This window comes from Aspergillus piperis, assembly GCF_003184755.1.
Source record: "Aspergillus piperis CBS 112811 unplaced genomic scaffold BO85scaffold_10, whole genome shotgun sequence".
Classification (NCBI taxonomy): Eukaryota; Fungi; Ascomycota; class Eurotiomycetes; order Eurotiales; family Aspergillaceae; genus Aspergillus; species Aspergillus piperis.
The window spans coordinates 409,252-430,673 of record NW_020291600.1 but is presented as its reverse complement, the minus strand read 5'-3'; the positions used below and the strand labels follow the sequence as shown (position 1 = coordinate 430,673).

At 51.9% G+C, this 21,422-nt stretch overlaps 10 protein-coding genes across 10 annotated transcripts; 7 read left to right on the top strand and 3 right to left on the bottom strand.

Annotated features, from left to right (window-relative positions):
- The first annotated feature begins 669 nt into the window (after positions 1-669).
- Positions 670-2,071, top strand: BO85DRAFT_449826 (uncharacterized protein). Its single transcript, XM_025660244.1, has one exon. The coding sequence runs from the start codon at positions 1,049-1,051 to the stop codon at positions 1,877-1,879; it is 831 nt and encodes a 276-aa protein (XP_025515034.1). The 5' UTR covers positions 670-1,048; the 3' UTR covers positions 1,880-2,071.
- Positions 2,072-2,601: 530 nt separating this feature from the next.
- BO85DRAFT_459856 (mannose-6-phosphate isomerase, class I) lies at positions 2,602-4,011 on the top strand (the record flags this gene model as incomplete). The annotated part of the gene is made up of 4 exons (XM_025661678.1): positions 2,602-2,640; positions 2,701-2,802; positions 2,858-2,998; positions 3,076-4,011. 4 exons carry the CDS (start codon positions 2,602-2,604, stop codon positions 4,009-4,011), a joined length of 1,218 nt encoding a protein of 405 aa, XP_025515033.1.
- Positions 4,012-4,631: 620 nt separating this feature from the next.
- BO85DRAFT_459855 (uncharacterized protein) lies at positions 4,632-6,867 on the top strand (the record flags this gene model as incomplete). Its single annotated transcript, XM_025661677.1, has 5 exons — positions 4,632-4,752; positions 4,843-5,389; positions 6,033-6,167; positions 6,224-6,248; positions 6,307-6,867. 5 exons carry the CDS (start codon positions 4,632-4,634, stop codon positions 6,865-6,867), a joined length of 1,389 nt encoding a protein of 462 aa, XP_025515032.1.
- Positions 6,868-7,036: 169 nt separating this feature from the next.
- On the top strand, positions 7,037-8,226 carry BO85DRAFT_32260 (uncharacterized protein). The gene is made up of 2 exons (XM_025655428.1): positions 7,037-7,171; positions 7,270-8,226. Exon 2 carries the CDS (start codon positions 7,304-7,306, stop codon positions 8,093-8,095), a length of 792 nt encoding a protein of 263 aa, XP_025515031.1. The 5' UTR covers positions 7,037-7,171; positions 7,270-7,303; the 3' UTR covers positions 8,096-8,226.
- A 1,066-nt stretch (positions 8,227-9,292) lies between these two features.
- BO85DRAFT_372912 (uncharacterized protein) lies at positions 9,293-10,435 on the top strand (the record flags this gene model as incomplete). Its single annotated transcript, XM_025656061.1, has 3 exons — positions 9,293-9,599; positions 9,648-9,891; positions 9,931-10,435. The coding sequence occupies 3 exons, from the start codon at positions 9,293-9,295 to the stop codon at positions 10,433-10,435; spliced, it is 1,056 nt and encodes a 351-aa protein (XP_025515030.1).
- A 961-nt stretch (positions 10,436-11,396) lies between these two features.
- On the bottom strand, positions 11,397-13,341 carry BO85DRAFT_421996 (glycoside hydrolase family 1 protein; the record flags this gene model as incomplete). The annotated part of the gene is made up of 1 exon (XM_025657955.1): positions 11,397-13,341. One exon carries the CDS (start codon positions 13,339-13,341, stop codon positions 11,542-11,544), a length of 1,800 nt encoding a protein of 599 aa, XP_025515029.1. The 3' UTR covers positions 11,397-11,541.
- Positions 13,342-13,925: 584 nt separating this feature from the next.
- Positions 13,926-15,392, bottom strand: BO85DRAFT_421994 (uncharacterized protein). The gene is made up of 2 exons (XM_025657954.1): positions 15,204-15,392; positions 13,926-15,145 (listed from the first exon to the last, which is right to left on the bottom strand). The coding sequence occupies exons 1-2, from the start codon at positions 15,373-15,375 to the stop codon at positions 14,097-14,099; spliced, it is 1,221 nt and encodes a 406-aa protein (XP_025515028.1). The 5' UTR covers positions 15,376-15,392; the 3' UTR covers positions 13,926-14,096.
- A 2,092-nt stretch (positions 15,393-17,484) lies between these two features.
- On the top strand, positions 17,485-18,621 carry BO85DRAFT_421991 (uncharacterized protein; the record flags this gene model as incomplete). The annotated part of the gene is made up of 1 exon (XM_025657953.1): positions 17,485-18,621. The coding sequence occupies one exon, from the start codon at positions 17,485-17,487 to the stop codon at positions 18,619-18,621; it is 1,137 nt and encodes a 378-aa protein (XP_025515027.1).
- Positions 18,622-19,205: 584 nt separating this feature from the next.
- On the top strand, positions 19,206-20,224 carry med8 (RNA polymerase II mediator complex subunit MED8). The gene is made up of 2 exons (XM_025660243.1): positions 19,206-19,410; positions 19,483-20,224. The coding sequence occupies exons 1-2, from the start codon at positions 19,286-19,288 to the stop codon at positions 20,162-20,164; spliced, it is 807 nt and encodes a 268-aa protein (XP_025515026.1). The 5' UTR covers positions 19,206-19,285; the 3' UTR covers positions 20,165-20,224.
- A 25-nt stretch (positions 20,225-20,249) lies between these two features.
- Positions 20,250-21,202, bottom strand: BO85DRAFT_372783 (putative monosaccharide-P-dolichol utilization protein; the record flags this gene model as incomplete). The annotated part of the gene is made up of 2 exons (XM_025656056.1): positions 20,250-20,525; positions 20,576-21,202. The coding sequence occupies 2 exons, from the start codon at positions 21,200-21,202 to the stop codon at positions 20,250-20,252; spliced, it is 903 nt and encodes a 300-aa protein (XP_025515025.1).
- Between the last annotated feature and the right edge of the window lie 220 nt (positions 21,203-21,422).

The window sequence follows — 21,422 nt, the reverse complement described above, 5'->3', positions numbered from 1 at the left end:
AATATATTCCAGGTTAATACCTCACAACCAGAAGCCCCGCACAGCTTAGTAACAGCACAGTAGCAGGCCCTATCACACAACCATCGAGTCCAGCTCCAAAAATAGAAGATCGCAAGGAAGCACCACCTGCCATTGGCTCCCAACCCTACTTACCGACCAGATGAAACGCCGGATGGGATGAAGTGGCCTCCCAGCCAGATGGAACAGAGTGTGAGTGGTTTCAGGGCCAGGGGGAGGGGTTCCCGGGCGCGACGCTGCTGCAAGTGACCAACTAGTGCTTCTAAATCCGTCCGCATTAACCACCATTCTTTCCCCGAAGCCGGGCGGTTAATTAGGATGGTAAACCAGTGATCTGGAAATAGAACATGGCATCTGGTCAGCCTATCAGTGGTATTCCTTTTCCACCCGCCGGACGATCCCTCCAGTCGAACCCTTGGCTGAAGCGCCCACCCGTCACCCCGGGCGGCTAACCCACGATGAGACAGCCATGATGCGGGTGATGGGCATGGAGTGTGCTTCTAAACTTGGCAACAAACAAATGAACATGCATGATGCGTTTTGATATCGATGGTGGAACAAGAAAGGTATCACCATCGCGGCCCCTGCTCGTGCAAGGCTTTTATATGGACCATCCGCCATGTTCAGACGAGGCTGTCTCAGAACCAGACTGGCAGCCTTGGAGAAAGCCTTACTTCGATTCTTTTGACAAAGTATCTTGATATGGTCTGTGCTTGGCGAGGTTGTTGCATCTTGCCTATTATACTCTACTAATTAACTTGACTTCAATTTTATCTTGCCTGTTCCTCCAATCACCTCGACCTATCTTCTCTGCCCTGGCTAGACGTGCATCTGTCAGCACCGTGTCTGCTGCACCTTACCCTGCCTAGTCCCTAGCTACCAGGCCAACCGTTGGAGAGTCTGGGGTAGAAGCCTCCACTCTAGAGAGCTTATACTCTGCCATTGTCATGTGTTATCTCCAGCTATTTTAAGGCTGAGAGTTGCGTCCTTCCATCCAATCATCCTCCATCTCTCCACCTCCATCTCCACCATGGCCAGTATAGTCACCGGCCCTCTTGGTCGATTCCGTAAGAACGGATCCCACAAACGGCTGCACGAACGATGGGGCGACGTGGGCATCACCGTTCCCACCGAGGGCTCCTGGAACCAGCGCGACAACCCCCACCGGTCATCAGACCGCAGACGACCCGCCTACGAAGTTCTAAGTCGAGGACAGGATAGTCCTGTCGAGGATCATCACGAATCCACCCAACAATCCACCCAACCCAGCTCTTTCTCCGTCAAGGCGCTAAACCCGCGCCGTCTTTCCATGCGCATCAGCTCCCGCTCCAAACCCACCACCGACTACCCTAAAGAGAACACTACCCCCACCGACCGTCAAACCAAAGCAGAAAGACGGGTATCTCAATTCACCTACCGACCAATTCACCAAGATTATCCCACGGAGATGGCTGAAAAGGCTTCTCGACAGAGTCAGCACTCTCCCCGATTCAGGTACATCCCTACTGCACCTCAGTATGCTGAGGAACTTGGACTCCCGACTTCACGTCGCTGGTCGAGTCAGCGGCATAGTGTGCAGAGTAGTTGTCCGAGTGAGGGGACGCGACGGAGTCATCGCCGGTATCCTGATGCTGCAGAGGATTGCTACGAAGATGAGTACTATGAGGAGCGGAGAGAGCGGTATGAACGACCTTTATCTACTCGACGAGATAGGAGCAGTGTGGACTACTATAGTGCTGCTGCTAGTCGACGGGGCAGTCCGGCGTTGGGTCGCAGTGGGGTAGCCACAGAGAAGCGGGGCCGATCTGGGAGAAACTTGACGACAGCGATGGTCCCGGATGCCGATGATATTTATGGATAATTAATGATTGTTTTGTTGTTATGCCGAAACGGTTTAGCGATGCATTACTAGCTTCATGTGTGACGGCCGTGATGAGGACTTTAGCACATCTGCATATATTTATAGGGCGTTGGCGGATTTCTGAGCAAATTTCCGTTACATTTGGACTAGTCGTTCGACATAATGAATTTTAGAATTTCTTGGTTTTGATAATTAATATCCGGCTATATTTATCCTCAATATTTGTTACTAGTGATGCATCGTAGCATTACCCTAGATTACTAACACTGACTGCAACGCTGTCATAGCAGTAGCTAAGTACTTTGTAGCATTCCGAGACTGAACTGACGTCAACCTGATGGCCCGCCCTCACCACTACTTTCTAACAGCATCCCCAGGTAATTATTGTCCTCAAAAGTTCCAGGACTCCATTTCACAAAATTGAGAATAACCTAGCTGCAGATAAGATAAGAAAGCTCAGATTTAAACTCCATCACTCGTCGGAAGGCTTCCCGGACCAGGGCGAGACCATCAGGGCATGGCAGTAGTGATCAGGGCATGACGCCATCCCATCCGGCCATTCCACCGCAGTCCATGACGCCATGTTCACGCAGTCAACATAGAACTTCATATATAAGTAAATAACTGTATACCTTATGAAATGTTCCCCTTGGCCTAAATGGAGTATTGTCGAGTTTCTTCCAGAGACTAGTACATATCAATTGACTTTCATCATCTTCATAATGACAACCTCGGTATTTCAGCTTAAGTGCGGGATCAAGGTATGCATCAATTTATCACAAGATTTTACACAAATTTGCAAATTTAGCTGACGTTAATAGAATGATCCCTGGGGTAAGCAAGGTAAAAACTCGTTAGCTGGTGTTCTTTGCTCCAAGACGCCTGGTACAATTGAAGTGGAGGATGATCAGCATTATTCTGAGGTATGTCGCAGTACCCACCTTTTCAAAGATAATCATGTTAATTAGCTGTGACTAGATGTGGATGGGCACATATCCCACCGTCCCATCTCGTATCCTTGCCACAGGTGAACTGCTGAGCGAGTACCTCCAAAAGCATCCCGAGGTTACCGGCGAAGGATACAAGAAATGGGGTACGGAGGTGCCTTTTCTCCCGAAGGTAGAAGATCCCTACCTTATACTACCCCATTCCATCATCCTGTAATAAACACTAACAACATACTTGTACGAGTGAAGATCCTCTCCTTCCAAAAAGCCCTCCCCCTCCAAATCCACCCCGACAAAAAGCTCGCCGAGAAACTCCACGAATCCCAGCCAGACAAATACTCGGACCCGAACCACAAGCCCGAAATCGCCATTGCCCTCTCCAACTTCGAGCTCTTCGTCGGCTTCAAGCCCCTGCACGAGATTGAAAACCTCTTCAAACTCGCCCCTCTTCAACGCTTCCTCCCTACAGAGACCAACGCCCCTACCTTCGACGACTCCCTCCTACGCGAAATCTCCCGCATCCTACTCACTCTTCCACCCATACTGGTCTCCGAAACCATCTCCTCCCTGCTCACCATCCCAGAGGCCCAGTTCGGCCCGAACCAGCGATACATCCCTGGCTTACTGACAAGGTTGAAGAAGATGTACCCAGATACCGATAACGGGAGTCTTGTCGCCACAATCCTAATGAATTATATGACTCTTGGGCCTGGGGAGGCGGTTTGTGTGCCTGCGGATAGTATGCATGCGTACCTTACCGGGGATATCATGGAGTGTATGGCAAGGTCGGATAATGTGATTAATACGGGATTTTGCCCTAAAGCGGAGAGCGATGATGTGGATTTGTTTACGGGGTCGTTGAGCTTCACGCCGCATGACGTGGATAGCGCTCTTTTGAGGACGAAGAAAAGTGATGTTGGGAAGTGTTGGAAGACGGAGGTTTATGAGCCGCCGTTTTCGGAGTTTTCGGTGCTGGGGGTAAGGCTTGGGAAAGGGGAGAAGGAGGTGCATAGGGGGGTTAAGGGAGTGAGTTTGCTGGTTGTTGTGAGGGGGAGTGGGTGGATGGGTGTGGAAGGTGAGAAGTTTGAGTTGAAGGAAGGATGGGTTTATTTTGTGGGTGCTGGGGTTGAGGTGAATTTTGAGACGGAGGGGGGGTTGTTGGTTTATAGGCCTTTTGCGGAGTAGATTTTCCGTTTCCTCTTCTCTTTGATCTGTCAGTGAGTGTGGGAATTGGGAGGTTGGTATTTGTATGAACGATAGAGATATGTGTCTATTTTAAGTCCGGCTAGCCCTACAGAATTAGCTACAGATAGGATATGCTATTTTCGGCCCTCCCGGACCCTCATCGCGAATAAGCGCCCTCACAACATACTCTTTCCAAGCGCTCAGGCACCGCGACTCCACGTCTCTCATCCAATGGATCCCGTTAACACCTTATCTGGATGCTATTTTTGGCTTGGTATTTGCTTGTTCGTTCATCTCCACGAGTTGTGATGTGCGAGTCCCTGGTTGAGTGACAGGTTCGGTGAGATTAAAATAGATGCCGAGCGGGGAAAGGCACTTTTCAAGCGCCAGGATGGGATTGACTGGTGAGTTCAAGTAGTATTTTAAGTCGGAGGGTTCTCTGGTTCTTTTCGGTGGATTCGTCTGCATTCTGTTTTGTTTCGTTTTCTGGTGTGTTGTTTCATCGTTGTGCTGCGTGCGTTGGTGCTTGAAGCAAGCAAGAAAGTTGTCATCCATTCTGCTATCCACTCCACTCCACTCACTCCCATCTATCCGTCATACCCACCAAGGGGGTATGCACGATGATCCTGCCTCGTGATGGATATCCTCGTCAAGACTCATCATCGTCCGTGGAGTCTCCCTCGTCCGGTCGGGATCAGATCATCATTGGCGTGGTGTTTGGAGGAGTAGCAGTGATCATGAGTATGTTGTCACCTTCCATCAATCATTCCTTCCTTGCTATGCCATGAACATTGGGGCTCGACACCATCTCATCTCACTCTGTCCTGCAAGTCATAAGCGCCATCCTCCTCATCCGATGCAAGAAACGAAGCAATGAACGCCGTCATCGCCGTCAGCAGCAACGCCTGCTCGCCCATCATTTGTCTCAATCCACCACTGGGTACTATCAGTATCATCCTGACTTGGAAGGAAGCAAGCCTCAAACTCCCGAGTACCCACTTGAGATCACCTCCACAACACAGCAGGAACCTTCATCATGTCTTGAACAACAGCAACATCATCCTCAGCAGAGGGTCATTGAGGATCCCCCGCCGGCGTATCAGCCCCTCCCTGTGTATGACCCCTCTCGGTACCACGGGGTTGATGGCATGGTCGGTATCGCGGTGCCATATCCTGGGGTCACGGCTAGTATGTATCGGATGTCAGGACTGGGAATAGAGCCTCAAAGAAGAGTGCCAGATCGAGACTCGAATGCCTTTAGCTTTGCGGTCGAGGAGAGGCTGGATGTGCCGGTCAACAGGCCAGGTGGTGAGGCGGAGGAAGGCCAGTCGGTTCAACGACCTAGACCGGTGCTGTCACGCTTGGTGACGAATTTTGGGTAGGTTGAATATAGTCATGTCTCTCTTATGTTCCTATGTTGGGTGGTTGGCGTCATGGTTGGTGCTTTTGGGTGTTAAGGTGTTTGGGTTATGGCTTTAATGATGATTGACGATGTTCACGACGACAATGATGATGATAGGAGACTAGACTTGGGATGAAGACATGGATGGATAATGGTATGAAAGCCCCAGGTACGTATTTACTATTGTCTTTTCCATTCCTGTCTGTCCTTCTACTATTGTATCCTTTTCATTGCAAGTCACCTTCTCTTCTCCCCTCATCCTGGACGAACTGAGCCAGGATGGATCCCCGCTCCACCCAACCACACAATCACTTTCTTCATCACCTACATATCTCCCGCCTAAATTACTGTGCCAGGCATGGTGTGATGAGCCAAGGAAGATTGATGAGTGACTGCCAAAGAATTAAGCGTGGAGGAGCCCGAAGGCGGCAAGCCACTGGGGGCCCCCCTCCCTCCCCCCTCCCTCTTCCTCTTTTCTTCTTCCTCCACCACCACCACCTCTTCCTCTTCCACCTCTTCCAACCCACAGCTTTCCCACCATCTTTCCCCCCTCATGTCTCACTCTACTGCAGCTAGACAATCGGCCGGACTCGACTGCTGCACGGTGACAAGTGACAAGTGACCACTACGCTGGCCCTCGCGCGCCGTCTCCATCACGGCGCGTAGATAAGCTCGACGGGTGGTTCGGGCCCAACCGCGACGATCAACCGGTGATTGTCGCTGCTGCTTCCCCTCTTCTCCTCCTCCAGACCTGGTTCCCATCGAAGCTTCTGCGCCAATCAATTTTCCGACCTCCAACCCCCCGGTTAGCAATGCTACGTCGGAGTTGGGTGCGGCAGTCGAGCTGTCGATTCCAGTCCAGCTGCTGCTACTACTGCTACTACGACAACTAGTGGCATTCCTCATCACGCTCCCTCCCTCACATCGACAGGGATCTCGCCCATGCTGTAACCGCTGAGAGGTCCATTCATCTCCCAGAACAAGGATTGCCTTGTGTCACACCCATTCCATCTCTCTCGCAGCCGCTGGATGGACCACGCCAAGGGAGGACTATCAACTACGGCTGTGGTTGGATGTCGCCAACTTCCCGGAGTCTGTTAGCAGCTCCCTCCGGTAGGCTGGCTGCAGGTTGTCTGCAAGTTGACTGCGCCGCTCAGCTATTCTCCCGACTGCTCTCCCCTCTTTTACCATCTCCAGGCACGCGGACCGGTTCTGCTCCCTGCTCCAGAGGCTCTCCCATGACCAGTCACTGCGTCGGAATCGTCATCCCGCTTACAAAACAAAGGGCGATTCCCCTCCGGTTGACTGAGACTTCTCCCACTGGCCGCGTACGCCCGACGGGCCTCCCCACCCAGGGCGACAAAAAGTCCGCTGTGATGGAGGGTGAACCATTCTGTCGGGTTCAGGATGTGTCTGCTCGCCTTTCACCGTCCGTCCCGTTCGCTGGGCTCTGATGTTCATCCCTCTTCGCACTGAGGATCGTTCCCTGAAGGAATTCAGCGTTGGTCCCTGAAAGGGTCTTTCTTCTGCCATCCTGTGGGCGATATGCAGCCGGCTTTCGGCCGATGGATTCGACTGCTCGGTGTTCAACCCCCCGTTTTGACACTTTTCCATGCCAGTCTTTCGGTGGCTGTCTGGTCCCTGTTCCTATCTTACTTTCCTGTTCTAGGCAGCTTCGGGACCGGCTCGTGGGGGCCTCTGAAGCAGAGGCACCCGACCTAAATCAAACCCGTAGACGGCGGGCCCTTACATTTTAAGGTACCGTGGTTGGACTTGATCCTTCTTAACCTAGTTTTTCCTCCGAGTTCTTGGAGGGACCTGTGCGGTCGATGCTGACGCGGGCCCGGGTGCTCCAGCTCGACTACATTAAGAAAGGACGCTCTTGTGACCATGACGGCTATCATCCAGAAATTACGACGCAAGCGAAAGCTATCTTCAGAGCTGCACTCGCGATGGGGGGATGTCTCCATCACTTATCCAAACGGTGGGTCCTGGAGTCAATGGGATCAGTCTTCTACCGGCGCAACTTCAGTTTCTCCCGACCACGAGCGACGACATGGCTCGTTAGAACTCAATCGATCCTCCACGGCGCCGAGGCTGGGGAGTTACAGCCGCATTGGGGATGCCAATGTGCGCGCGCCATCCGTGGATTCAGCCATGACGATTCCCACCGGCCATTATGATGCACGACTTAGTCGAATACGAAGAAAAAACCAACAGCAGAGCCCTCCGGTCGGCGTGTCGAAAGTCCTGGATTCTCCCCGCGAATGCGACCATGCATCGTGTTCAGATGAGTCCTCTGAAGATGAAGAAGACGACGTGGCCGTGCCCGCTCCTCTAAATGTCTCCCGCGACCACAATTCAGCCGAGAAAGAAGAACCTGATGCCTATTCGCAAGCATCCAAATCGCCTCCCTTGTCGGTAACATCTCGCATGCGTAGTCGGCACAGCGCTCAGAGACACACGATGGACCCTCCGATGTCAGTACCTGGAACGGCCGGTTCGAAGCATACCAGCTACAGCTCTTCGGTGCCCTCAAATCCGTCGGACGACCAGCGACCGCAGGGACACCGTCTGTCTACGCAACATGATCGAAAATCGGTACGGCGCCCCAAGCCAGAGCCGCTGAGTTTACCGACACAACCTGAAATGGTGCCGTCGTATGATGAACTGTACGGGTAACTACCGGAATCTGGGGCAGGACCCATGGGAGGCTTTCTGTTTGATTTTTGAATTTTGCGTATATCACTTGCGTGCATGCTTGCTTGACTTTGGGGATGGCAGTCACGGCCGAGCTACGCCGGACTGGTCTACTTTGTCTGGGTGGATGGTATTCTTAATTCAGCCGTGAGAGGGCAAAAGATTTAACCTGCATGCATTGTGGCGTCTCATTCCTTTCGGGAGGCGTTTTCCTTGATTTTTTTGTTTAAGCTTTGGCTGATTTATGTGGACTTTTCTTATTACCTTTTTGGGGGTGATCAAATTGTTGGAAATCCGTTCATGGCGTGAAAGCTATTCCCAGCTAGTATGTTGGCGTGTCGCCGTAGGTGACAGCGACGGTCATCTTGACCCCAATCTATGGATTAGTGTGTCTACGTCCCAACAGCGGCAGCACAACTCCTCTCGAAGCGCCCATTAAGTTAGGGCGATCAACACAGGAGGGGTTGATAGATTCATTGGACAGCAATGATCCAAAATGAGCAGGGATGCTAATTAGTGGCAGTGGATGTGATAAGTAGGCAAGCAGCCAGTCACCCTGGGCCAATGCGGAGGCGCGAGTAAGCGCCGAACCCCGCGAGCAGGTCAGAGCTCGCCACCAATCTGCGGCCATCACGGCGCATCACATCCACAGCTTGCCTGCAGCTCCATGCCACTAGCCGCCAATGAACGTGCATCCTGGCAGCGGCAGGAGTTGCTGCACTGGCCGTCACAGTCACCGTCACACCTCCCTCAGAGACAGCCCGCTTTCGCTGCTTCTGAGAGGCCCTCGAAGCGCCCGGGCTACTGCTCCTCACTGAGCTCGTTGGACCTTCCTCACCCCATCCAAGAGGCAGGCATGTCTGCCAATCCGGGACGGAACGGTGTCTCCCCTCCTCGGCCCTCTGCTTTATCAATCCACCATGGCACCGATCCTGCCGTTTAACCGACGATCTATCTGGGTTGGGACCGGTTCACCTTCACATTTCTACCCTCGCTTTCCCCATCGTGTCATACCCGGTTGTGCTCCCTCTCTGCCTCTTGCTGCGCGGTGCTCTCGGCGCGGGTTCTGTCGACTGCACTGTCTCCAGCCTTCCCTCGTTTGGTCGTAAGATAAAACGGTAGCATTGGGAGGTTATCGTGCCGTCTCCGACGCTCGATCGAACCAAAGCAAATACCAAGATGCTCGGCTCTTGGGGTCTAAGCCCCAGATCTACATCGAGATGGGCAGCGGCTGCCGCAGCGGCGTCTTTCCTGCTCGTCAGCCACGTCGCAAACCCCGCGACAGCGTTGTACGTGAGCGAAGGCTCCCCATGCTGGGATGTCTGTAATGACCCCACCAACACCACCACCTCGGAGATTGTCTGCATGGACGCGGCCTACAACGACACCACGACTGGCAAGAACTTCAAGGAATGCGTCTCGTGTGCGCTCAACAGTACCTACACTGATCCCAGTGGGTTGGTGACGGACGTGGACTGGGGATTGTGTAAGCCTGCTCCATGCGCGATCTAAAATCTGTTGTTAACGTGGTTAGATAACCTCCGCTATGCGTTCAGCGCCTGTATCTACGGTTACCCGGCGGGCGTCGACAGCGTCTCGTCGCAGTGCTTGGTTTCCTGCCAAGGACTAGACAGCGCGATCGAGTTCGAATTGCTCACTCCGAACGATATCAATCTTCGCGCCTGGTGCTCTACCTCCACGTTTGCCGATAATCAGATAGACACCTGCGAGTTCTGCTACAACTTGACCGAAACACAAGTGCTTATGGCAAATTGTGAGTTTCCCAGCTCTTCTGTACGAGTTTGACTAACTCGAAGGTCAATAGTCATCGAAGCCCTCCGCTATGACTGCCACTTTCCCGTTCCGTCCCAAACAGCCTTCCCGATCAGCCCGTCGTTGATTTTTGCCCAGGAACAATTACCTACCTATAGCAGCGACCTGCTGGACACGCCCAGCGGGGGCGGGGTGAACTATAAATTGGCAACTCTCATCGGTCTGCCGCTCATGGGTTTCGTGATTCTCCTTTTCATCTTGACTATCGGCTGTGTACTCGGCATCAGCTGGTGGCGACGCCAAGAGCGTGAGGACGAGGAGTTGCGCCAGTGGAAGGCCATGGCGGCGGAGAATCCGTGGAGCGAGTACCCGCCGCCGGAGATGTACTCGCAGCCGCAGCAGATCACGCAGTACGGTTCGGGATTCCAGGTCGTGGATACTGATGGTCGCACTCATGAGGTGGGGTACTCCAAGCAGGTGATGATGAATGTGTCTGAAGATAAGGGGAAGAGTCCGTCGCAGGAGTATCCGGGGGAGTTGAAGCTGTGATGCGTAGAAACTTGTCGGCGGCGTACTGAAATGATGGAGAAGTAACGTCTAAGTGGGTGAATGGTGCATGCCTTTATTGTTGTTCCTGTCATATCATTGTTGTTCTGTTTTGATGTGCATAATGAGGCATATACCCCCGCATTGCTGGTGCACATAATGTCTATCGAGTATGAGTATGAATAATGAGAGAAGCGAATACCAAGTTGTGAACAATCCAGAAAGAACCATGTATCCCCAATTGAAAAAGTATGGGATAGAAGATAATCCAATAAAAACTGCACCACAAGAAAAGAACAAAACCGAAGAGAAGGAGGAGGAGGAGGAAGAAGAGGAATCATCCCCCAGTACTTTATACCCCCTCCCTCCATCTCCATCCCGTTCCACACATAACCTAAATAAAGACAAAGTTACAACGACAGAGAAAGGATAGATAACCGCCCTCGGCATCCTGCAAGGCCCCATCCATCCACAGCTCAACTCAATACCCTCCAGAAGAAGAATGAAGAATGAAGAAGTTTCAAGCAGATATGTACCAAAAATAAACACATGGGATGAAGATATCATGGATCTGTGAAGGATTATTGGATGATGTTGTGACGTGCCAAGCTAGGGGAGATGTATGCCAAGATGTGATGGGTTTCGGGATTGGGTTAGTGTTGTTAGTGTTGTTATTGGATGGTGGGGGAAGATGAGGGGGGGGTTAGGCAGCTATTTTACTCCGTGGTGGTTAGATGGTGTAGTGGGATATTTTTAGATGGATGATTCTGAGATATAAAACGGACAGGGGAGGGGGAGGGGGTATAGGTATAGGTATAGGTTTAGGTGGTGGTGGTGGTATTAGCAATCTGTATTTGGCGGTTGTAGATTAGTAAAAATGAGTTTATGCATGTTGTATTCTTCATCGGGGTAGTATGGTGTACTATTAGGACTACTTGATTCTTCTTTGAGTAGGGGGGCATATGCATGGTAGTATCATCAATGTAGAATAGTAGTGAACATGACAGCTACATAATCCCTTGAACTGGATTGGAGGTAACCCTGTCTTCTGTACTTGACACTGCATTGTACACCTATCCAACATTAAACTCATTGAGGTATATTAGCAGCTACCTGCTAACATGCTCATGAAAAAAATCCACATAATCAAAAATACTCCTCTTATACCTCCGCTGCCACGTCCCATCTGTGCGATCCACACTCTGCATCCCATACTGGTTCGCATAACTCCCGAACTCATTATTGTCCAGGTAACTCCACGCCAAGGTCCCAATCACGTTTACTCCATCTTCGTGAATCGCTTTCAGCATCTCCCCCAGAAAGTCCTGGTAGTATAGCGTACGCTCCAGATCATACCGCTGCGCGTCGCCCTCCTTTAATGAGTCGTCGAATGGGTTGAAGCCGAATTCTGAGATTACTATTCCCGATGGCTTGAATGTGTTCCAGACGTATCCTAGCTGCTGGCGGACGTATTGTGGTGCGATGGAGGAGTAATCGTTTGACATATCGCCCATGAGCCATCCGTCGGATTGGATCATGGTTAGGGTAGCGCATTCGGGCCATGCGGAGTTGGAGGAGTTGGCTGCGCAGGCGGAGATTCCTTCTGGCGGCGGGAGGGCGAATTGCGCGACGTAGGGGTCGAAGGCCCAGAAGTCGATGGTGTTGTTGATGGTGGAGATTTGGGAGTCGGTCAGTGGTGTGAGGTTTAGGTTTGGGGTGTTGAGGACAGAGGAAGGGTACTGTTCGCCGAGGAATAATGGGTTGGCCATGATACCCAGGACGAAGTCTTGGTATCGGAGGGCGGCGTCGACGTGGCTGCTCTTGGCGGGGTCCTGGGGAACGCCGAGGTTGTTGGCGAATTTCATGGTGATCTGGCCGGTGCCTTGCAGCTCTTCTTTGTACCAATGGTAGACGGCTGCGTGGGCGGTTAGGACGTGAGTGAGGTCGTTGTAGGAGCTGAAGGCCATGCCAATGCCGATGTTCGGCTCGTTGAAAGTCACCCAGTAGGGGACCCGGTCTGCATACCGGGTCATTACTTGTTTCGCGTAGTAGAGGAAGTTGTCTGTGAGGGTGGAGTAGTCGGTAGCTTGAGCTGCCGGGAAGTCGAAGTGGTTTAGGGTTACGATGGGGGTGATGCCGTATTCGAGACAGGTGTTGATCACGTCGTCGTAGTGCTGGAGTCCTTCGGTGTTGATAGGTGAGTTGGCTACGCCGAAGGGGACAATTCGTGACCAGGAGATGCTGAATGAGAGGTAAGGGATGCCGATAGCAGCTAGTCGGGCAATGTCCTGTTTGTACATGTAGTAGCCCAGGTCGGCGATGTTGGCATCGGACGAGTTGTCGTCACTCTGAATAGCACCAATGGTGTCCAGAATAGACGGGCCGCGGCCTTCAAGTTTCAGGCCTCCTTCGATCTGCCATGCGCTTGCTGCGACGCCCCAGATAAAGTCCGATGGGAGCTTCAGATCTGCATAGTCAATTCTGTTGTATAGAGTAGGAGGGTACACCAGTTCGCTAGAGGGAACCGGTGTAGGAGAGACGGTAGTTGTGATTGGAGGCGCAGAGGTATACGACAGGTTGGCCCACAATGCAGCATACGCACTTTGTCCATACTGTCCGTCTGCAGAGGGAGTTTGACTCGACTGCAAAGAGTATGTGGTATAGGTCACGTTGCTGGGAAGCAAGGTTGAAGCGTCGCTAAATGCTGGAGCAAACGGCGTAGCAAACGACAGCGGGGAACTCAGTGAAGTTGCATAGCGAGTTGAAGTGACCTGCGTGTAGCTAAAGGAACTGTAGGAGTATGAGGTTGCTCTTGTCGCCTCGGCTTTCTGCGTCACAGGCGATGCACAGGCGAGCTGGCTGCTGCCAGCTGCGCCAAAAAGCACCAGCAAGGTGAGAAGATCAGTCATTTTCAACGAAGCGGGCTCCTGATGCCTGACCCCAGTGACATTTCTGCATCATAGCAGTATGTCTCTGCGCTTTAAATACCACTTCCGTGGCCATTTCTGTCGGAACTGAACAACGGCAGTTCTTCGGGTAAACTGCTTCTCACGGGGTTTTAGATGGCACTATCTGGCTATATTCATTGTCCATGCGCTGTCTGCTCCAATAGAAACATAACGTTCTGCGGAAAATATGTTGCGGCAATGGGCACGGAATGAGGAGCCGGGGTGGAGGACGATCCCCCACAATCCCTGACGTCAACCATGAGACCTGGGGTTGTTGCAAGGGTAAAGTGTGGGGTGCTGTATCGGCACAGGCCTCGTGGGCCCTATAATGCGGGGACAGATTATTGGAGGATTCGGGGGCCGGTGTCGATTGGGACGGCATATGCGGGGATTAAGTCGGGGTAATGAGATTGAAGAACAAGGAGACCATATGGCCTTGCCTGGGACATTCACATATATCACACCATAAACCTAGATTATGACTATCGCTATAGGGACGATTAGTCCACTGGATAAATTACTGGGAATTACTTGAATATGTGTTTGGGCGTACCAACCAACTTGTTGGGCTATCATCTTCAGTATTGCATTGCAAGATGGATTCACGTTGACATTCTCATGCATGATCTAATGTCCTTGTATCTCTTGCCTCGCTGACAGGGATCAGGTTAATCGTCTTGCCACTGCCCGGCAGAAGCGAGATCGCATTTAGCTCCCTACGCGGCTGTCTCCATGAACTCCTTCCACGCTGACAAGGAAACGAGTCCCTGGAAGAACCGACGGGCAAATGAAGGAGGACGCATCGTAAGGCACAAACTGCATTTCGGAGAATGAGGCGGCTGCCAATCTACGGGCAGACCATTGCCCACGCGCCGGAAAAATTCCGAGTATGAACGCGGCGTCAGCAAATGCGTGCTCCAGACCCACATAGTAGGATCTGTCAAATCTATCTTGGACAGATCAGGACCCCACGATAAGAACCCCTTGCCTTGCCCTCGCAGGAACGCAATGTACTGAGTCACCATGTGTGGTGAGTCGAAATCAGTTTCGGACAGATTTGTATCCTGCATTGCTGATGCCGACTCCAACACCCTCGTCACAGCAGCACGCAGATTGCAGGAAGAATTCTCCACATATTGATAGTGCTCAAAGATATCATGAATCATAGGTAGAGCTTGCTTCACCACTGTTCGGCCAAGGGATTCGATGGTTTGGCTCAGATTTGGGAAAAGATTAGTTGGGCGCGTCTCTTCGAGAAGCATGCTCATGAGGTATCGTTTGACGAAGTCATTTGGTGCCTTCTTAGGAGTCAAAGTGCCGTGTTTTCCCTCCACGCTCCAGCAGGTCCCTGGCAATGGAAGATCTCTGCGCAGCAGTAGATCTAAATCTTCACGGAGCTTCCGGACAACAAGAACGTGGTTTCCGAGAACATATTTGCACGATTGGCAGACTTGGAGCAAATCCTCTGCGAGGCCTTTTCTGCGTCGCGTCGACCACGGCACGACGGTTCGGTTTTGACACCGGGGGCATTCGATAGGCACACCGTCGGCGTCATCCAGATTGTCCCAAGCCAACTTTGTCATGCCTTCGAAGTGCAGTTTGCAGGACTCGGGGCACGAGTAAGTGAGGTTATCCGGTTCGATACATTGTGAAACTAGCTGGAGGGGGAACCCTTCGTTCCATAGTGCCATCCTTTTATGTCGAAAGCAATCCTCTCCGAAGGATCTATGATGTAGTATCAATGCATGAAATACCATTAAAACATCTATTCCGTCCGAATCAGTCAGTCATAGTTCCCCGATGATGTGTTTGCGAACGCCTACCTAACGGAGGTAACTCGGCCCCTGTCCATGCCCACCCGCTGTGCTGTGCATACGGCTTCTCTGATATTTTACTTGATTCTATCTCCAAATCTGCGGGTAATTGAGCCCACCAAACGGAGAATCGATGAACAGCCCGTGAGATATAGATTGACCATCGGCGCTCCTCCATCATGGACTGTCGAGCGATCGGGTCCACTTCGGACTTTATTTCGTAGTCATACTCTGTCTTGAATAGACCCGCCGCTCTGGATACTGTGTTTTTCAGGTTTAAAAAACACCGGAGCAGTATTTGATGTTGATAACACGCCTGCGGAGACACTATTTGTGCCGCCTTTTGTAGCAAAGGTGTGGCCTCGGAGGCCTCTCCAGCCGCGGTCTTCTCCGGATCAACAATCATGGTGTCTCGCGTTATGGCCAGGAATTAGGAGAGTAGGATGTGAACGGTGTCACTAGATTTCGAGACACAGGGTTGCGCTACCAAGACCGAGGATATTAGTAGTAAGACCCTGGCACAAGAAGTATCCGCCTATCACGGTGCGCGTAGCTGATCCCTGGGCGCTTAATGAAGTACTATGATGACATCTTCTCCATATCTGACTCAGACCCCTCATAAGGCTGTCCCAAGGAAGACCATGGATTGCGAATGTTGCTCATGGCTGCCACTTACGTTTGTTGATCTTTACTATGAAGGTTAGTTCAATCAACGCGTTCCTGTCGCACTATAGCCTAATGACACTGCGGTGGAATGTGTCATTGCGCATAGCTGCTCGGTTCAGCTGGATGAGGAAGTTCCGATTTCGAGGCCCTCTCGTGGTATGATTCAGCACTAACGAAGTCCATCAAACAGCCCCAAATCCTGTGGAGTCCATTGCTCACACAATTCTTGTTTTAGTGGCTCGGCCGTCCATGCGAACCGTCTTACTGTGTCGGTAGGGCTTAGCTGCTCGGCTAAGATGTAGTAAGAACCGAAAAATAACTCATGTGAAACTGTGACTTCGACGACCGCACCATGGCCATCTGATTGCTGACTCCCTGTGGCCCAGCTGAGGATTCATCCTGTGGGCAGAGCGGACCTGAGGAGTGTGCATTGGATACAGTCAATTAACGCATACCTACAGAAGCATAGCTCCTTCAACACATGGTGAGAAAGCAACGGCGCAAGGCAAAATATTTTCCCAGTTTATGACATCAAGAGAAATTCTGGACATTGCTGTGGCATTGGTGCGACAATGATGGTGTATCCGATCTGTAGGCTGTCACTTTGAGACCCATGTTTCCGTGCATGTACGCTTGCGACTGCAGCATGAGATAATGCAGACTGGACACTATCCCTCTCCGAGTGTAGCTCACGAGGTGTTATGCCAAACAAGATGATTGCCAGTAAAGGAAGGTATACCGACATCAGGATTGTGGATGCCCTCTTCCGACTGCCAGGACTCTGTATTTCTAAAGCAATTCTTCTGTGGGGGTCCTGCTTACAAGGATCCACTGGTTCGTCAAGATTGATCAGTAAACATCTTCATAGCACATTGACCAATCAACAATTCACGCACCACTCTTACACTTGTCTTCAGACGAGCCTTGGCCGTTGATCCGAATCTATCCGCAAAATATTCAGGGTGCGCTAGTAAGTCGGTCATCGTCATTTGCTAGGATGAACATTGATGACTTTCGATATTCCTTCTCGCCTCGGTGCCCCGTCCCAACATTTTGGGTGTCATCTGTATGGCCATGTTTGAGGATCGAAGCTTACATTGCAAGGATTATATCAGGTTGAAAGCTGCCGTTCATGGGGACTGCTAATTAGGCCAAGATGAACCTGAACTGCTGCAATGTTTGTGATAGGACAGACTGCCATGCTTTTGTTGAATTGCCAAGTTTGATACCAGAAAGTTCGGGATGGACCATTGCAGACTGCCAATGTACCATTGGCTGCTGAACTCTCGTCACAGGGTGTGTCCTCCTGGCCAAAGTATTTCTTGTAGAAGGAAGCATCATTCCCTAAAGCGTTACATCAGAATGCTGGTAATCTGTGCATAGGCCGTGTTGGTCATCTTGAGGGATGCGAAGCTGCATGGGCAGGACTCATTCCTGCGTTCGTCTGAGTATGGAATCGGAAGAATCTGTGCTATGAGGGGATAGACTGAGCTGCAGTCGAATCCAGGCTCAAGACATAAATTGGGCCTCCTCCCTGAGGACTTTCTCGCCAGTATCAGAGCAACAAGCAACCAAATAATCAAACTTCTCTTTGTGTATCGCAGTCTCGATAAGCCTTGACAGAATGGTTCGAATCAGTCTTTTTGAGACCGCACTGTCTCCCATAGTTGTCTTTGGCCTTGCAACTTGCGCAGTTGCTGTTGTGGATAAGTGGACCCCAGAGAGCTTCAATTGGAGTGCTCTGGACCCAGGCCCTCGGGAGAACTGGAAGGGTCTCTATCTGAACCATAATGGCACCGCGGAACACATCCATGAACTAGCAGTGACCACCGGCGCCGATGTGAGAACGACCGACGACGTGGCTCTCGTGGTGGCTCCTTGGGCCATCGGTCTAGCATGGCATGCCTTCAACCTCGTTCTCACCGGTGCTGGCCTGGCAAGCACCATCAATACCTGCGTTCAAAACGAGGGTCAAGCCGACAATATCTTCTACTGCATCACTGGACTGCTCAGCACCATCATTGGTGTGGGTGGCGAGGTGTCCGCAGCCAAGAAGTTCGCTGAATCGAAAGGGTACTTGGGGGTTGCCGCAAATGCCTGGCTGCAGTCCGGTCTCGAGCAGATTGACCTGCATACCTTTTCGCGGGATCTGGACAGCCTGCCGGCGAGAAATATGACTTCACAAAAGGCCCACAATCACTTCGTTCATAACGCTTTGCGCAGCCTGTCAACAGACGAAGTGGACTTCGTCGGATACGCACCCGATTCTCATAAGTTGGCCCGCCGTGACTCCAGTGTTCATCCCTTTGCGCCTATGTTCCGTTTTAACCACCACAAATATGGCCCAATGGAGCTCACCTCTCGTGATACCGGCGAAGGTGGTGTGCATTTTACCATCTCCTACGCGGGTCATCCCACCCACCACGCTACCCAGGAGAAACGCGACGAGTTTTACAAGCATGAGCGGCTTAATGAGCACTTGATGGAGGGCCGGTTTGATTCCGATGCCTCTAGCGCTGACCCGGGCGATATCACTTTCAATGGAGCCGACGCCTTTGGCCAAATCGAAAGCCAGGTTGAGTGTTTTGCAGGTACAAAGTGGAATGAGGGCAATGTGTTGTCCGTCCAGATGTATGACCAAGCCAACCATGCGACTTTCGGGTTTGCTTCTATTGGAATTTTCCCGGACAACAGTGTGGATTCTGGACTTCAAGGCTTTGAGCCTCAGGGAATGCCTTTGACTGGCGGTCAGAATTGTTAAACTCGGTGCTCCATTGGAGGCGTACCATTCTGAAGGATTGGCTCATTGGAGTTTCAAGTTCTGTAGAAGGTGGAGGATTAGTCAAAATGGGCAGTTGAAGATAGAAACATGATAGCGTCAAATATATAACCGATGAACGGAGATGGCCTCGCGAAGGAGCAGTTCATGGCACTGAACTTCCGTATGCCTTTCATCACAAATGTAGCTAAGATATATACCAGGAAGGAGAAGATAGGTGCGAGAGAGTTTGCAAGTAACGAGGCTGGAGATGATTTCACCTAATATATATACCTATCCTGTTAAGCGGGACATCATCAACATAGATCGAGGATACTGAAACCTCTAATCGAAATCCATCTTAAACACCAAATAGAACATTAAAAGGACATTAGACATGTGGCAACTCATACTACTGGAGCCCTATTCGGTAAGGAACGTGTGTATGAAGGTTCCAACATGAACCATAGATCACGAGTAAACACACCAAAGCGCCTGACACCTCAGGCACCAATCCACTCCGCGGACAACTCCGCCATTCTAATCAGGTAGCTCAATGCCCACCTGCTTGATTGTTTGTCGCTGATCTCCAATCTCCGATCAATCCAACCCTCAATATCACCACAACACCTCTCCAAGCTGCCCCTTCCTTTCTCACACGAACAAAATGACCTCTCTCAACCCAGACCAAATCAAAACCCTCGAACAATCCCGCCAACGACTCATCCAGCTCACCCATTCCCTCGCCTCTCTCATAACCAGTCTCAATCAAAGCGATCCTCTCCCCTCATGGTATACATCCCACCAATGTTGACTTTATACAGCCCAGCCAAGACCAACTCACTGATACATTGGCATGAATAGGACATCCCTCCAATCCCAAGCAACCATCATCTCAAACAACCTCCTCACCATCTCCGACCACCTCTCCGATAATCGCGACCTCCTCTCCAACATCGTCGCCTACCCCGACGCATCCTACCCGTCGCGCGTCCCCGCCAACAATGTCGCTCTGGAGCAAGTTTTGCGCACGAAACTAGACCCCCGCGTGGAGGACTGGGTAGCGCGTGGTCGTCGCGCTGGGGCGCCGACTACTTCGTCTGATACTGGGGCTGGGGCACTGGGACAATACCAGACCAACAGTGGACAGGGGTTGCTGAGTGATGATGCGATTGCTGAATTATGGGATTGGGCGCCTGTCGCGGCGAATGAGGAGGCTAGGAAGAGGAATTGGGGTGGGAACTATACGTTGGAGGAGCGGGAGATGGGGATTGAGAAGGTTGTTACGGGGTTGAGCAGGGTGTTGGAGGATGACGATGAGGATGAGAGTGATAGTGAAGAGGGTGAGGGCGAGGCGGATGAGATGGAGGTTGTCGGGGTGAGGAGGAGGTCTGGGGCTGGAACTGGGTTGGAGTTTGATATTGCTGCTGCGAATACTGGGTCTGGGGCTAATGCTGGTGCGGGGGCTAAGGTGGTTGCGCCGGTGGTGCCCTTGGATGAGATTCTGAGGTTTATGACTACGGGGGCTGTGCCGGGACAGCGGTGATGTCTAATACTTTGCAATGCTTGTAGCAGGAAAAAGTGATTAAAGATTTCTATGAGAGAATTGGTGCAAAGTAACCAAAAGGTGACTAGCCCCGGCGTCGAGTAGTGGGCGTCTTGCCTGAAGGCTTGGGCGACACACCCGAGCTGGTGGCGGTGACTGGCGCCTTCACGGGCGTAGGTGCTGCAACAGGCTTCTCCTTCTTCTGGGACTTGGCCGGGCTGTTCCAGTAGTACAGCATCTGGCCGGCCAGGATGAGGTTGAGAGTGAACCCGGCGATGAAGCCGTACAGAATCAGCTTGTCGTCGACCTCCTGAAGGGTGGTGAAGATGCGAGAGAGGGAACCGGCGAGGTAGTTGAAGACCTGACCATGCGTTAGTAAACGATTAGTGACAAGGAACGAGGTGCACCTACCGCAAAAGCACTCAGCTGGCCAGTGCCACCTTCACGCCAGATGGTATAGATTTGAGGCGCCTTGCTTGCCACACCCAAAGCTCCAGCTCCAGCCTGCAACATAGACATTGTCTGCGCATCCACCAGGGTCTGATCGAAGAGCAGTGCATACACGCTGGCCGCCACGACGGCAATGAACGCCGCCGCCGCAGCAGACCGGCCCGCAAATGTCAACACCAGCACACCCACTACCACATCTTGTACCGCAATCAAAGCCGTCTCGCCAAAGGTGCTGAAGGGGAACTGGTTGCGCACGCTGTACGAAAGCGTAATCAAAAGACTGGCGGTCTCGAGGGCGTACGAAACGAAGGAAACACCGGCAGATGAGCGGGAGCTGATGAGCTTGAGGATCTGGGGCACCTTCACGATGCCGCTAGCTCCGACGATGGCAATACCGAGAGCCTTCGAGATTGCAAGGGAGGTGCAGGCGGGATCCTTGCTCACGTCAAGATCGACCACGAGGCTGTTGTGGCAGGAGGAGCCGATCAGCGAAATGATCGCATCGTGAACCGGCTCGGGGAGGGCCGAAGCGACGGGGCGGAGGAGAGGTTGGAGGGGGTCGATGATGGTTTTCTGGATCGCGTCCATGTTGACTGGAGATAGGGACCGTGGGACTGAAGCAAGAGGTCCGGCGAGGTCAGCGGGGAGGTGGTTGTGTAGAAAAGAAGCGGACGACGCAAGGACAACAAAAAGACCAACAAAGAACCAACGCATCTCCGGAATTGCGGGTTTGGTCGCTCCCGCCCACCGTGGCTTTTCTTCGTCTTGCGGCTTGAGCTTCAACTTCCGCTGCTTGGATACGGATTCT